At 43.1% G+C, this 14,798-nt stretch overlaps 1 protein-coding gene across 1 annotated transcript in view; it reads right to left on the bottom strand.

Annotated features, from left to right (window-relative positions):
* Positions 1–14,798, bottom strand: part of LOC138568886 (vomeronasal type-2 receptor 26-like) — a 121,867-nt gene that overhangs the window by 64,613 nt on the left and 42,456 nt on the right. The window contains exon 4 of the mRNA XM_069646666.1: positions 3,704–3,931. Coding sequence (XP_069502767.1) covers positions 3,704–3,931 — 228 coding nt within the window. The remainder of the gene's footprint in view (positions 1–3,703; positions 3,932–14,798) is intronic.

The raw sequence follows: 14,798 nt of genomic DNA, 5'->3' as shown, positions 1-14,798 counted from the left end.
CTATGTTGACTCAATTCTGTAGAATTTGCCTTTCCATCCTTAGTAGGAGGCAGAAATATCTCAAAATGGCAATAAGCCAATTCTTCCTCTAAGTCTGTGGTAAGAGTATTCCTCTTCAAGGAGAAATATTGTGTCTCACACTGCAAAATCTCCCCACCTCCCTGGGCTTTGTCCCCACCCAGGTGGTCCTCCCGCAGTACACCATCCCAGGATAGGGATCAGGAAGCATCTGCCCTCTCCTGGCCATCTGGGAGGAGACTTTAGATGGGGTTTCAGTGGGGGATCTGCAGGATTCTCCTCACTCCCTAATCCACATTCCTATGAGACCCTAAGACCCTCAATATGTCAAGAAGGCCAACTTGATCAAACTACTATTTGCTATTATAATACCTCTCCTTTTACCCAACTAAGTCCTAAAGTCACTGGAAAGAGGAATAGTAAAACAAGCACAAGGAATGGTGAAAGGATTGAATTCTCCTAAACTCACTGGGAGACCCGAGGCTAATTGATCAAATGGGCTACCCCTTGTAGGAAGATGGCAAAACACAGGACACCCAAGCCTATTAACCTATGATGCACAGGTGGCAAGCAAGGCTATTTTGTAAGAAATATATTGTATTTGAAAATGTGTTTGATTCATATAAACAGTTTTAATTTATTCGGTAGAAGAACTTGTTGTCAATGCTAATTCACATTTTTTTCTGGAGTCAGTGCCACACAATGCTCCATTAAATACCCAGCCCTTATGGCTCATTCATCCAATCAATACACATGCTCCCTAAACACATGGAGAAAAAATATACTACTCACTCACAACTTATCCCTACATGTTTCTTTCAACACAAACCATTGCAAGAAATCTGGAAATTCATCAGGGGATTGCTGATGCTACTATATTGACATTTCTATCTTTACCTACTAATTGTCGATACTTTTCTGCAATCAATGTCCTTCTTAGTCTATTGAGCCAAACACATGCCCAACTTCAAATGCCACTCGTCACAGGATAGCTTCATTCCTCAACGCTCTCCCAACATAGCCTTAAACAATACGGTGGCCTCACTCATGGTGATCACCAGACACAGAGCTTAATTATAGTTCACAGTGCTCAATGTCCTCTTCTTTCTCCTGTTCAACCAATCGATTCAAACACCACTTTGCATTACAGGTCTCATGCAACCATACATTTCATTTCCAGCTCTACAGTCTTTTTCCCTTAAGCTTGCTCAAGTACTTTCTGATTAACAGAACACTTCCCTTCCTTTACTGGCCAACATCCCTTATTAACGTTTATCTCGTTTTCAGCATGGTCCTCTCCTTTAACTCAACTACGTCCTAAAACCACTGGGAAGAAGAAGAAGAGTAAATGCTCATTTGACCACAGAGTATTCTATCAAGTGTTGTGGCAAGATAGAGTTTATTTTCTGATTTAGTAAACAGCTTATATCTTTCTGCAGGAAACAAGATGAGAAAATACCCAATATTAAAACCTGAAGAAGGGTGAGAAGCCCCCGAAACACGTAGTTAGAGATATGACTTAACATGCTGCAGCAGTCACAGGAGCTAAGTGACTGACCCCTATCAAATCATCGGGATCATGTAAAATGGAAATGTGAAGAAACTATTTCATGAAACAAATATGTCCACATGAAGAGTGATTTTGTTAATGTAAACCTTTCTGATTTATATGTACTCTTTCACTGTACTAATATGATTTACAAAGGAGATACAATGCTTTTTTGTTGAATAACATGTGTATGATGATGTAAAATACACCTGTGTGTAAAAAGTAACCAAGTTGTATGCAATAATAACAGTGTCCAGTCAAAGGGTCGAATACATTTTTTCGAATTACAATACTTTCTAAACAAAAGGACGTAAAAAAAAGGTTGAATGACTTTTTTTAAATGTATTTTTATTTTTGGCTTCCGTATAGGAAAAAAAAGTGTTTTTTACACCAAAAACAGGGGTTTGGGGGTGGACCTCCCTCCCAAAAAAAAACATTCAACCTTTTTTTCCCGGTCCTTTTGACGCAAAACTATTGCATTCGAATCAATTGCAGTCGACCCTTTCATCTACAACCAATAATAAGATTTTAACTTTTTGATCTAAATGAATTTGAATTATTGAATTTGCCTAGCAAGGTTGCAAAAACATTGCAATTTTGTTTGCTGATTGCTGTGCCCCAGTTTGTTTCCCGTGTTTATATGCAGTGAGCCCTCCAGTTTCTTCATCTTTCTTACACAGCCTGGTACGTCATAAGATCTCCCAGCTTATCTTGGATTGGGCAGCGCAACACAGCAAAAGAACATCTCCCCTTAACTCATCACATTATGGACCAGCCTGTATTGTCTTTTAACTATCAAGTTCCCATGCTTACCGGCCCATCAGAAGACAAATTACACATGTCAAAGGCATGCAATAAACTATTTGTGAAATACATTTTATTTTACATTACAGAAAAAAAAGGAGCAAGACGACAGAACAGGAGGGAGTCTGAAAGAAAGGAAAGACAAATGCATAACAAAATATTGCCATCATTCAAGTAAGCAGAAAGTCAAAAGCAATGAAAAAGCAATAGGAAGTAATTCCTATGATAACAGCAAAGCATGCAACTACTAACAAGCATAAAACAGTAAACGGAACAAGAACATTCAAAGTAAAAAGAACTCAAGTTTGCAACTGAATCACAAAATTGTGCTCCTTAAGCAAACTAGTTAACACTTAACTGGCAAATTACTAAACAAGAAAATCCACTGACGAACAGCTTGCTAAGATTAAACGTTTATTGAAAAATAAGCAAGCATTGTGTAAACTACAAATAGGACAAATGGTAACAGTGTTCTAAATCTTTTGTATAAATATATCTACAGCTTCAGGCCATTGGTGTAATGACAAACACTCCTCAAGACAGCAACAGAGGAAAACCAGTGCCCAGAAACACCTGAGATGAAGATGTTTCAGAGAAAAGAGAGAGAAACCAGAAAGATAAGTTGCCATTTCTAGTAAACGAAGACACTGATCATGTGAACAACTACTGACAACATGGCACATACAAGCAGATCCATGAGCATAGTATTTCAACTTGCACCGCTCAAAGGGAGTTGCAAAGAATAGATGGCTGATTCATTACAGAACCCCAGTTAGAACAGGAGTGAAACATTAAGTAATAGGGAATCCCCAACAGGGGGGCGACGGGTCCCCTGCACTGACCACTCTTTCCTAGTTCCCTGTGGGCGGGTCAAACATATCTGAAATTCAGATATAACATCATTAACTGGCTCAAGGAAAATGACCTCTAATCTGCCCTAGTCACTGTCTCCACTCTTTTGCATTGTATATAGACTTTATTATGCCTTTCTGGTGATGAACCTCTCCTTTAAATTTATATTATGTTATCTGGATTTGGCAAACTGTAAGTATATTCCTTGCAATCAACTGTCTACTGTATAACTGTGTAACCCTAAACTGACAATATTCATGTACCTTTGGTGCCCTGATACCGTCGTGTCTGGAGCGTATTACACATAAATAAACAAACAAACAAATAAACAAACTGTAGTACATTTAAAGAAAAGCGTTTGCCTGCCAGCATTATATAAATGAATATAATCAGTGAAGTTGTTGCCTCATTGCCTATTGATGAACTTTGTGTGATCAATACATTTATTGTGATATTTAACTATTCTGTGAATGGTCTTACCTGCGTAAATAATTGGTGCCAATGGATGCCGCTGTCATTGATCAGCAGTTGAGGCTCCCCTAAAGGGTTGAGACGAAAACTTCCCACCTTGGTACTTTCAGCCGCGTTGGGATAAAAGTGCTTCCAGTTCCAAATTTCATACAACACGGGTGGGTCCCCTTGAGCATCGAAGTAGATGCTGTCACCAGAAGAGGTTTTAAAGTGAACGTTGCTCATGTGATGATGTAACTGCAGAGGAGAAGCGAGACACAGAAACAGGGTAATTCTAGTAAGCAGTCTGAAATAATGATGGTGCAGGTAAGAATGAGAGCCGTGTCTATGCTCCCTGACTTCTAACTCGCTGTCCTACCCTTTGTTTCACTATCCTCCTCTGATGACTCTCCTTTTCCCTGCTTCCCACTATCCTACTCATGCCATTCCCATTTTCCCTTTGCTCATCAATAGAGGGAATATATAGCAATTGAGTAGAAGTGACATCAGATTATCTCTATTGATCCCTTCCCCCATCAATAGCGGGAATATATAGCAATTGAGTAGAAGTGACATCAGATTCTCTCTATTGATCCCTTCCCTCATCAATAGAGGGAATATATAGCAATTGAGTAGAAGTGACATCAGATCATCTCTATTTATCCCTTTGCTTGTCAATAGAGGGAATATATATAGCAATTGAGTAGAAGTGACATCAGATTCTCTCTATTGATCCCTTCCCTCATCAATAGAGGGAATATGTAGCAATTGAGTAGAAGTGACATCAGATTCTCTTTATTGAGCCCTTCCCTCATCAATATAGGGAATATATAGCAACTGACTAGAAGTGACGTCAGATTCTCTCTATTGATCCCTTCCCTCATCAATAGAGGGAATATATAGCTATTCAGTAGAAGTGACATCAGATTCTCTCTATTGATCCCTTCCCTCATCAATACAGGGTATATATAGCAATTCAGTAGCGGTGACATCAGACTCTCTCTATTGATCCCTTCCCTCATCAATAGAGGGAATATATAGCAATTGAGTAGAACTGACATCAGATTCTCTCTATTGATCCCTTCCCTCATCAATAGAGGGAATGTATAGCAATTGAGTAGAAGTGACATCATATTCTCTCAATTGATCCCTTCACTCAACAATAGAGGGAATGTATAGCAATTCAGTAGAGGTGACATCAGATTCTCTCTATTGATCCCTTCCCTCATTAATAGAGGGAATGTATAGCAATTGAGTAGAAATGACATCAGATTCTCTCTATTGATCCCTTCCCTCATCAATAGAGGGAATATGTAGCAATTGAGTAGAAGTGACATCAGATTCTCTTTATTGAGCCCTTCCCTCATCAATATAGGGAATATATAGCAATTGACTAGAAGTGACGTCAGATTCTCTCTATTGATCCCTTCCCTCATCAATAGAGGGAATATATAGCTATTCAGTAGAAGTGACATCAGATTCTCTCTATTGATCCCTTCCCTCATCAATAGAGGGTATATATAGCAATTCAGTAGAGGTGACATCAGACTCTCTCTATTGATCCCTTCCCTCATCAATAGAGGGAATGTATAGCAATTGAGTAGAAGTGACATCAGATTCTCTCTATTGATCCCTTCACTCATCAATAGAGGGAATGTATAGCAATTCAGTAGAGGTGACATCAGATTCTCTCTATTGATCCCTTCCCTCATCAATAGAGGGAATGTATAGCAATTGAGTAGAAATGACATCAGATTCTCTCTATTGATCCCTTCCCTCATCAATAGAGGCAATATATAGTAATTGAGTAGAAGTGACACCAGATGCTCTCTATTGATCCCTTCCCCATCAATAGAGGGAATATATAGCAATTGAGTATAAGTGACATCAGATTCTCTCTATTGATCCCTTCGCTCATCAATAGAGGGAATATATAGCAATTGAGTAGAAGTGACATCAGATTATCTCTATTGATCCCTTCCCCCATCAATAGAGGGAATATATAGCAATTGAGTAGAAGTGACATCAGATTCTCTCTATTGATCCCTTCCCTCATCAATAGAGGGAATATATAGCAATTGAGTAGAAGTGACATCAGATCCTCTCTATTTATCCATTTGCTTGTCAATAGAGCTAATATATAGCAATTGAGTAGAGGTGACATCAGATTCTCTCTATTGATCCCTTCCCTCATCAATAGAGGGAATATGTAGCAATTGAGTAGAAGTGACATCAGATTCTCTTTATTGATCTCTTCCCTCATCAATATAGGGAATATATAGCAATTGACTAGCAGTGACGTCAGATTCTCTCTATTAATCCCTTCCCTCATCAATAGAGGGAATATATAGCAATTCAGTAGATGATGATGTAACTGCAGAGGAGAAGCGAGACACAGAAACAGGGTAATTCTAGTAAGCAGTCTGAAATAATGATGGTGCAGGTAAGAATGAGAGCCGTGTCTATGCCCCCTGACTTCTAACTCGCTGTCCTACCCTTTGTTTCACTATCCTCCTCTGATGACTCTCCTTTTCCCTGCTTCCCACTATCCTACTCATGCCATTCCCATTTTCCCTTCGCTCATCAATAGAGGGAATATATAGCAATTGAGTAGAAGTGACATCAGATTATCTCTATTGATCCCTTCCCCCATCAATAGCGGGAATATATAGCAATTGAGTAGAAATGACATCAGATTCTCTCTATTGATCCCTTCCCTCATCAATAGAGGGAATATATAGCAATTGAGTAGAAGTGACATCAGATCATCTCTATTTATCCCTTCGCTTGTCAATAGAGGGAATATATATAGCAATTCAGTAGAGGTGACATCAGACTCTCTCTATTGATCCCTTCCCACATCAATAGAGGGAATATATAGCAATTGAGTAGAAGTGACATCAGATTCTCTCTATTGCTCCCTTCACTCATCAATAGACGGAATGTATAGCAATTCAGTAGAAGTGACATCAGATTCTTTCTATTTATCTTTTCCCTCAGTAGGAGTTGTTGATTCTATTTGTTCCCCAGAAAGTAGGACATTAATTGTTGTTTCACCTCAAACAAATCTGGGGTCCCCACTTAGTATATACTTCAGTAGGGATGCCATGAAAGGTGAAATACTACAGTGGACATAAGTAATAGGAACTATGTAATGATGGGTGTGACATTATCGACAATAACGTGTCATGACATAGAGGTTGCAGCGACAGTGAGTGGTTATGCATTTGTGTCTACTAACAAACCATGAGTGCTGCCTTGAGAATGTGTTGTGGAAATTGTTACACTCATGCAGTGGTGGTTGCAGAGATTGTCGACCCATGGTAGTGAATATCTAGTGGTGCACATAAAGATTGCAATGAAGGGGATAGTGAGCATCTAGTGGTGGCTCTGGGAATAGAGATCACATTGGAAGTTGGTCTGTAGTGAAGGCTATAGAGAAAGCCTTGAGAGTGATACTGAGTGGTGGATGTAGACATGGTAATGTAGATGTAGAGATACAATAATTGTGGTTTAGACTATAGTGATGGGTGTAGAGAAAGCAATGGTGATGGTATTAAGTATTCAGTGGTGTTTGTTGAGAGAGGAATGGTGATGGTATTGAGTATCTAGTGATGGGTGTAGAGAGGGCTATGGGGATGGTATTGAGTATCTAGTGATGGGTGTAGAGAGGGCCATGGTGATGGTAATGAATATTTATTGGTGGGTGTTGAGAGAGGAATGGTGGTGGTTTTGAGTATCTAGTGATGGGTGTAGAGAGGGCTATGGTGATGGCACTATTTATTGGTGGGTGTTGAGAGAGGAATAGTGGTGGTATTGAGTATCTAGTGATGGGTGTAGAGAGGCCTGTGGTGATGGTAATGACTATTTATTGGTGGGTGTTGAGAGAGGAATGGTGGTGGTTTTGAGTATCTAGTGATGGGTGTAGAGAGGGCTATGGTGATAGCACTATTTATTGGTGGGTGTAGAGAGGAATGGTGGTGGTTTTGAGTATCTACTGATGGGTGTAGAGAGGGCTATGATGATGGTAATGACTATTTATTGGTGGGTGTTGAGAGAGGAATGGTGGTGGTTTTGAGTATCTAGTGATGGGTGTAGAGAGGGCTATGGTGATGGCACTATTTATTGGTGGGTGTAGGGAGGAATGGTGGTGGTTTTGAGTATCTAGTGATGGGGTAGAGAGGGCTATGGTGATGGTAATGACTATTTATTGGTGGGTGTTGAGAGAGGAATGGTGGTGGTTTTGAGTATCTAGTGATGGGTGTAGAGAGGGCTATGGTGATGGCACTATTTATTGGTGGGTGTTGAGAGAGGAATGGTGGTGGTTTGAGTACTGTTAGAAACCTGAAGGAGTCTCATTTGCTAGTCCCGGGGATCTGTCATCCAGGTGGCCAGGACACAGCCATTGCTATTAGATTCAGTTCCTGCGGGTGTGTTAGGAAAGATTTCATAATCGTATGTACACCCCCAAACTTTTTGCTGCTGTTTAGACACCAATGTCTGACTTCAGCTGCACTCCTCTGGACTTTCACTCACTTTTTATGGGGAAACGGACATGCCCTTAAGACAGTCAGTACTGGGAGACTTTGTTTCCCTTAGTCCTTGTTAGGCAGAATCACCTGCAGTACCCTTTGGGGACATTACAGGTAATTAGGACTAAAAGTGTAAGCACAATTTCACCTTTGGTACAAGTCTGTACTGCACAGTAAAGTAGTAGCGATGGCTGAGCAGCCAGACTTATCTCAAGAGTTTAAGTGAGCAGTAGAACAAGTTAGGCGAAGGACCAGCCAATACAGTGATTCAAGCAAAACATTACACTAGGCAAAGGGTTTCAATTAAATACAACCAGCAATTCTTCTCAATAGGCCTGGGCCAAAGTCAATGGTTCAGAGTCTTTTGTATAGGATAGCACAGTTCTGGTAGATAACGGTTAAGTCTGTGCCACAGATTTTTAAAGGATTTGGCTAGGGAAAAACTCTGACAAATGTTTAGGGAAGGACAAGCCTTTGTAGTTGAGGAAGGTTTCACGCACTTTCTCGATGGCCGAAAAGATTTCCGGACCGCGTTTGCACAGTATCTTGTCAATGAAGAAAGTTGTAGCTGAGGCAGTTGTTCCTGGCAGTTCTAGCTGATCTTGATGTTCCTGAGCTTCAGTCATGGGGCAAGAAGGAGAACGTCGGGAGGTTCCTGCACTCCCAGGGAAGAGGACAAAAGCAGTAGCAAGACGTCGGTTTAAGGTGTGAGTGCCTTAAAGTCCACGAGCCGGTTTCCTTCCCTCTGGCTATCCGGTTTTCAACAGCACTCTGATGAAAATTCGACCAGATGTGGACAGTGTCCAGGTGGCATGCGAGTTGGTTGTTCCTACTAAACTTAAAGGGACGAAGTTAACCATGGGCTTCTCTGTCATCGGAGTTTCAGGCAATTCGGACCTGCAGCAGGGCTTCACCGGTCGTCCAGGAGTTGCAGCAGTCCTCTTCCTTCCTCTCCTCTTCGGTTCTTTCGTTCCAGTGGTCGACTCTGCTTTCCAAGTCCCAGAGACCTGCTCTTAAACAGTTTTCCCCCATTCATTCCAGCCTGGCTGTCACTCACACAACAGGGTGGCTGTCCTTGCCAGACAGCCAGCTGGCCAATCACGCCAGAGTGCATTCAGGTCTCCTAGGAGACTAAGCACAGGGAGTTTCAGACACCTCCCTCACATCCTGTCCACCCCAGGCACCCTCCAGCACTCTATAGTAAGATAGGGTGTGCTTGGTCAGTAAATGTAAAGAGACTAGTAAAGTCAATTTAACTTTACATGCTCTGGGAGACAGTAGTCAGTCCCAGAGAAGGTATTTAAACCTTGGGGAGTCTGAAAGACACCCCTGTGCCACTGCACTGATGGTGCTGTGTGACACACAGAAAAAGATTATGCCACTGGAGTTGTGTTAAAACTCCATAACCAAAGAACACAAAAGTAAAACACTCACCAAAATACATGAAAGAGTGGGAAAAGAAGGCTGTCACTATTTCCAGGTAAAAAATTAAATCCTAGAAATCCAGCAAAGTTGCTGGGGGGTCTCAAAAGTTAAGGGAAATTAGCACATTTACAGAATTCTCCCTAACAGTGCTTTCCCAATGTTGCAACCCTTGTGCAACATGTAACAAGTGTGCAATGTATCTTATCATAGAGCACTCTTGGGTCTTTAGTCATTTCCAAAGGCCCTAGATACTCTCGTTGGACTTTTTTATGGACTGTGCAGATGTATCATGCACAGGACTGGTGGCAGCTATCTTTTCGCATTATTTTTAACCCTTTCCTGCCATGTTAACTGCGTTAAACGCGTTTGGCACAAATAGGTGGCCTGGCTCCAAAATGGCCATGCCACAAGGTTCTTTGTCCTGTCCTTTGGCCATCTTGCCTCTTCACCTTCCCCAGGTCGAATCAACCCAGGTCAGTCCTTATTTGGTCATGAACTTTCCCGCAAAACCCAATATTTTCGTGGGCTTCTGCATGCCTTGTGTGTGCCTCCAAGATGTGGCCTGGAACGTCTGAGTCCAATACACATCCTGGGTGCCAGAGAGTCTGGATTGCCATGAATGACTGTGACCACCGTGGTCTGTGATTGGTCCATGTATGGAGTGTGTGTGTTTCTGAGGAGCTCTCCCATTGAGTCCTATGCGTTTTGGCACGAAGGGAACTTTGGATAAGAGGAGGCCAAAAACACCCCTATCATGTCGATCTCCTGACTTCTCACTGAACAAAGGATAGGATCCAAGTATCCTGCAACTACGAAGCCGAGTCGAGGAACCGCTGGTGACCTGCGGGAAGGTTTGGCACCCTGAGCCCGCTGTCGTCCGGTGGGACCCCTCTGCATCTGGTCATCCTAGAAGGTCTGCAAAGACGCTTTGACCCATTGGAATAGTGGGAACAACTATTCTCGGCAGCTTGATCCAAACCTGCTAGTAAGCTTTCCCGGAATTGTCCCTGGGCCAACGAGTGAGCTGACCAGCTTACCCAGTTGCCTTGATCTGTCACCAATGCTGTTTCGAGGAGTCCTTCGAAACTTGGTATACTGCTAGCTTTGTGTCCATGGCACCCTCACACCAAATTTCATACACTTGGCATCCCCAGGTCTGAAGTGAGACGAGTGTGCCAGGACCGTAGTAAACGCGGTTACCGTGTTGCCCTGCTGCAGCAACGTCTTTTGCAAGTATGCTGCAATTGGGACCCTCTTGCCCTTGAAGCCTGCTGCAGTGAAACTGGGTCGATTCATCCACCCGGAGCGGAGAAATCACCACTGTCCCATTTTGGAATCATTGCTGTACCTCAAGAACTGAAAGCAGCAGAGACGTCCTTTTTGTCGCATTCGAACCTGCAAACTGAGTGGACTGAACAGGTGAAGTTTGGGTCCAAGTGCACCTGGGACCGGTGTGTACTTACAACACTAACTGTTGGCCCCTGGTGCCAGGGGCCCCTTTTATGTACGAGTGGCCCCTGGGAACCCCTCTCCTTTCCACTGCTAGTGTGAACTAGCGACTCCTTCCCGCACTCTGCAACTGCCTCTGCCTTCAAGTGGAGGTCCTCCCTGAATAGTGGGAACTTGTTCTTCATCACCTCATCCACCTTCCCGAGCTGCTAGAGACCCCTGAAGAGACCCTATTTTGCCCATTGGAACAACTGCGTGCACTTGCACTGCATGTACCATTGAGCACACGGCTCCTCTCTTCTTAGGGCTTCGACTGCCTCTTAGGTGTGTTATCAATGTCGAAGGGACCTAAAGACTATCTGCACTGCCTCTTTCCTTCCCATCTAGGTTTTCGACATATTTCGTGCATTTAACCCCTTTAGACCCCAATGATCTTGTATATAATTTTATTGATAGTGTTGTGTTAGTTTAATTAATGTTACTGTGATTCTTCTGCTATGGTCTTTTTAAAAAGGCCTTGTAATAAATGTGTCTATATTTTAAATATAACACCTGTCTGGAGTAATCTGTAAGTGTCCTTGCTTTGTATGCTAATTGAGTCACCCTCACCCCTCCTGATACCTAGGGCCTCATTACACGGACGGAGTTAACCATTGCGCTATTAGCGCCATGGTCGGCGTCGGTATTTTACTGAGTGCACCATGGTGAATGGCGGAATTACCGCCCTATTCCAAGGTGTGTGAGGGCGGTAATTCCCCATTCACCATGGCACTTCCCCATTCCCATTTTTGCCCCATAGGCTCAATGGGAATGTGGAAGGCGGTAATTACGGTACTGCAAATTGCGGTACCGTAATTACCTCCATGGTCCCTTTGCGGGTCCCGTCCTTAACGCCTGGTAAAACCAGACGTTAAAGTAGGGTCCCACAAAGGGACCTCGTAGTAAGGCGGTAAAGGTTTACCGGCACTGGTAGCCTTACCGGTACCGGTAAACCCTTACCGCCATCCGTGTAATGAGACCCCTAGTCTTGACCGCCTGCCATAGCTACCCTGATTGGTCTGGCTTGTCCAGAGGTTACCCTGTTCCAAGAAACTAGGCTGGCCTTCTGAACCTCTACCCGCCAAGTCAGTGTTCAGAAATCCATCTTAACAGGGTGGACCAGTAAGGGAGGATCACCTGGATGAGGGGTGTTCGGGGAGTGGAAGTGGGACACCGAAGGGTGAGGCGCGGTATCCCCTTCTTTATGAACCTTTTCCCCATCCTGCCAAGTAGGATATTTAGAAACTCTGCCCTACCCCCCTTTTCCAACACAAATAGTTTCTCACATTGGGGGGCGACAATGGACTAAGACCCGAGCCGTTTACCTGACGTGTCCCAACACAAGGGTCAGGCATAGTCAGGCAATTGGCGACAACTACAAACACCTGACCGCACTTTGCCTTTCCCATCGGGATAAAAGACGGAGCATGAGAGCCCACTCCGAGCAAGGCCGAATGCACGAGGAAGCATCTATTCCAGGATAGCAGTTCAAATGGAGGAGAAAGGCAGCGAGACCTGAAAGGATGTCAAGGAAGGACTGTGACCCAATGATCCCTTGGGTGATATTTGCAGTAAGCAAAACCCCTCAGTCATCTATAGGATTCTCTCCTTTTGAACTACCTTATGAAAGGGAGCCTAGAGATGTCCTGGACATGCTCCGGGAAACCTGTGAAGAATGACAAGAGGCACCCATTCCCATCTCGCAAACCGCTACCAGAATGCGAGAGCATATGCAACTTGTTCGAGATCTGGCCTGCACCCATATGGAAAAAGCCCAGAACCAACCAAAATCCACGTATGACAGGAAGGTGAGCCTCAAGGTTGTTCTCCATAGGACAGAAAGTACTGATCGCCCTACCCACCTCCAAAAACGTACTTGTCTCTAAGTGGCATGGATTCTATGAAATATTAGAATGAACGGGAACCCGTACTTATAAAGTAGCCCAACCGGACAGGAAATAGAAGGCCCATTTACATCACGTAAACCTCTTAAAAGAGTGGAAAGAGAACCCGTCAGCCACACATGCCAAAGTACGTTCCTGTTTGGTTCCAGAGGAAATAGAAAGCTTAGAATTAATTCCTCCATATCTATCCAGTCAACAAAAAGAAGATCTAAAAGATGTAATTACATCGTTTCAGAATAAAACCCACATACCACTATATTAGAACACCAAGGGAAAAGTGGCCCATCTAAAACTGTATAGCCTCCCAGAAGCCTTAAACAGATAGTAGTCGAGGAAGTAAATAAAATGTTGAAAGCCAAAATAATTGAGCCTTATTCGAGCCCCTGGTCCTCCCCTATCATATTCGTGACTAAACCTGCAAATTCCTGGAGGTCCTGCATCGATTTCCGTCAAGTTAATGCAATTTGCGACTTTGATGTCTATTCCATGCCACCCATTGATGACCTAATTGATAAACCTGGAACTGCCACCTTTCTATCCACCCTAGACTTAACAAAAGGGTACTGGCAGGTCCCAGTATATGGGCCTGATAAGGAAAAGACAGCATTTTCAACACCCCTAGGACTATTTCAATTATAAGTCCCCCCTTTTGGCTTACACAGTGCACACGCCACTTTCCAACGCCTCATGGATAGAATATTGCAACACTATTCCGATTTCTGTGGAGCTTATATTGACGATATCGTCATTTATAATAAAACCTGGGAGGATCTTCTTTTCCATCTTTATACTATAATGAAAGTCCTCAGAAAGGTAGGCCTAACTGCTAACCCATCCAAATGCAGACTGGCCCAGTCAGCCGTGACATACCTCGGCTTCTTTATAGGGAATGGGAATGTACAGCCAAAACATGAGAAAGTGAAAGCCGTCCTAGATACAACTATGCCAAAAGCTAAGGGAGATCTCAGAGCCTTTCTTGGGTTGATAGGATATTACCGTTGGTTTATCCCAAACATTTCGGTCAAAACAGCTAGGCTGAAAGATAAACTAAAAATTGACGAACCCCAGAAACTGACGCAGCTGATATATGTTATAACACCATAAAGCAAACCTTGTACCAGAACCTGATCCTAAAGGTAGTAGATTTCTCTAAAGATTTCATATTGCAAACAGGCTTCCACCTTACAGGGTTAGGAGCACTCCTGTCCCAAGTCTGCGATGTATTAGAACACCCCATCCTATTTGCAAATCACAAACCATTCCCACGTGAATAAATTACGACAGTGCTGGAATTAGAGGCCCTGGTCATCAAATGGGCCATTCTCCATTTTATATACTACCTCGTACGAAGAAAGTTCATACTTCGTCACGGTCCATTCTCCCCTAGTTTGGATTAGCCAAAAAAAGGAATCCAACCCTTGTGTCATTGATGGTTCTTAGACCTACAACCTTACTGTTTCACTGTGGAACACCATAAAGGAAAAGACCAGGGAAATGTAGATTTCCTTTCCCGGTCCCCCGTGAAGCAGAGGCGACTACTGTGATGCTGGAAATGCATTGGAAGGACAGGGCCTCCCTGTCCTTGTTCTCTAGTCCTTTTTCATATGTGTTCTGTATTGTTTTATGCCCAGGAGTCCATGTGGGACTCCTGGTGGTGCAGCTCTTCCTATTTTGGTTTGGTGTACAGACCCTTGGGATACCCTTGTGGCACCCATGGGTGGGTGTACAACCCTGTACCCCTAGTGTATGTTTTTGCGCAGCTTTGTGTGGCCCACA

Source organism: Ambystoma mexicanum, chromosome 2q (assembly GCF_040938575.1).
Source record: "Ambystoma mexicanum isolate Mex_15411 chromosome 2q, UKY_AmexF1_1, whole genome shotgun sequence".
NCBI classification, from domain to species: domain Eukaryota; kingdom Metazoa; phylum Chordata; class Amphibia; order Caudata; family Ambystomatidae; genus Ambystoma; species Ambystoma mexicanum.
This window is presented reverse-complemented; position numbering and strand designations above follow the sequence as displayed.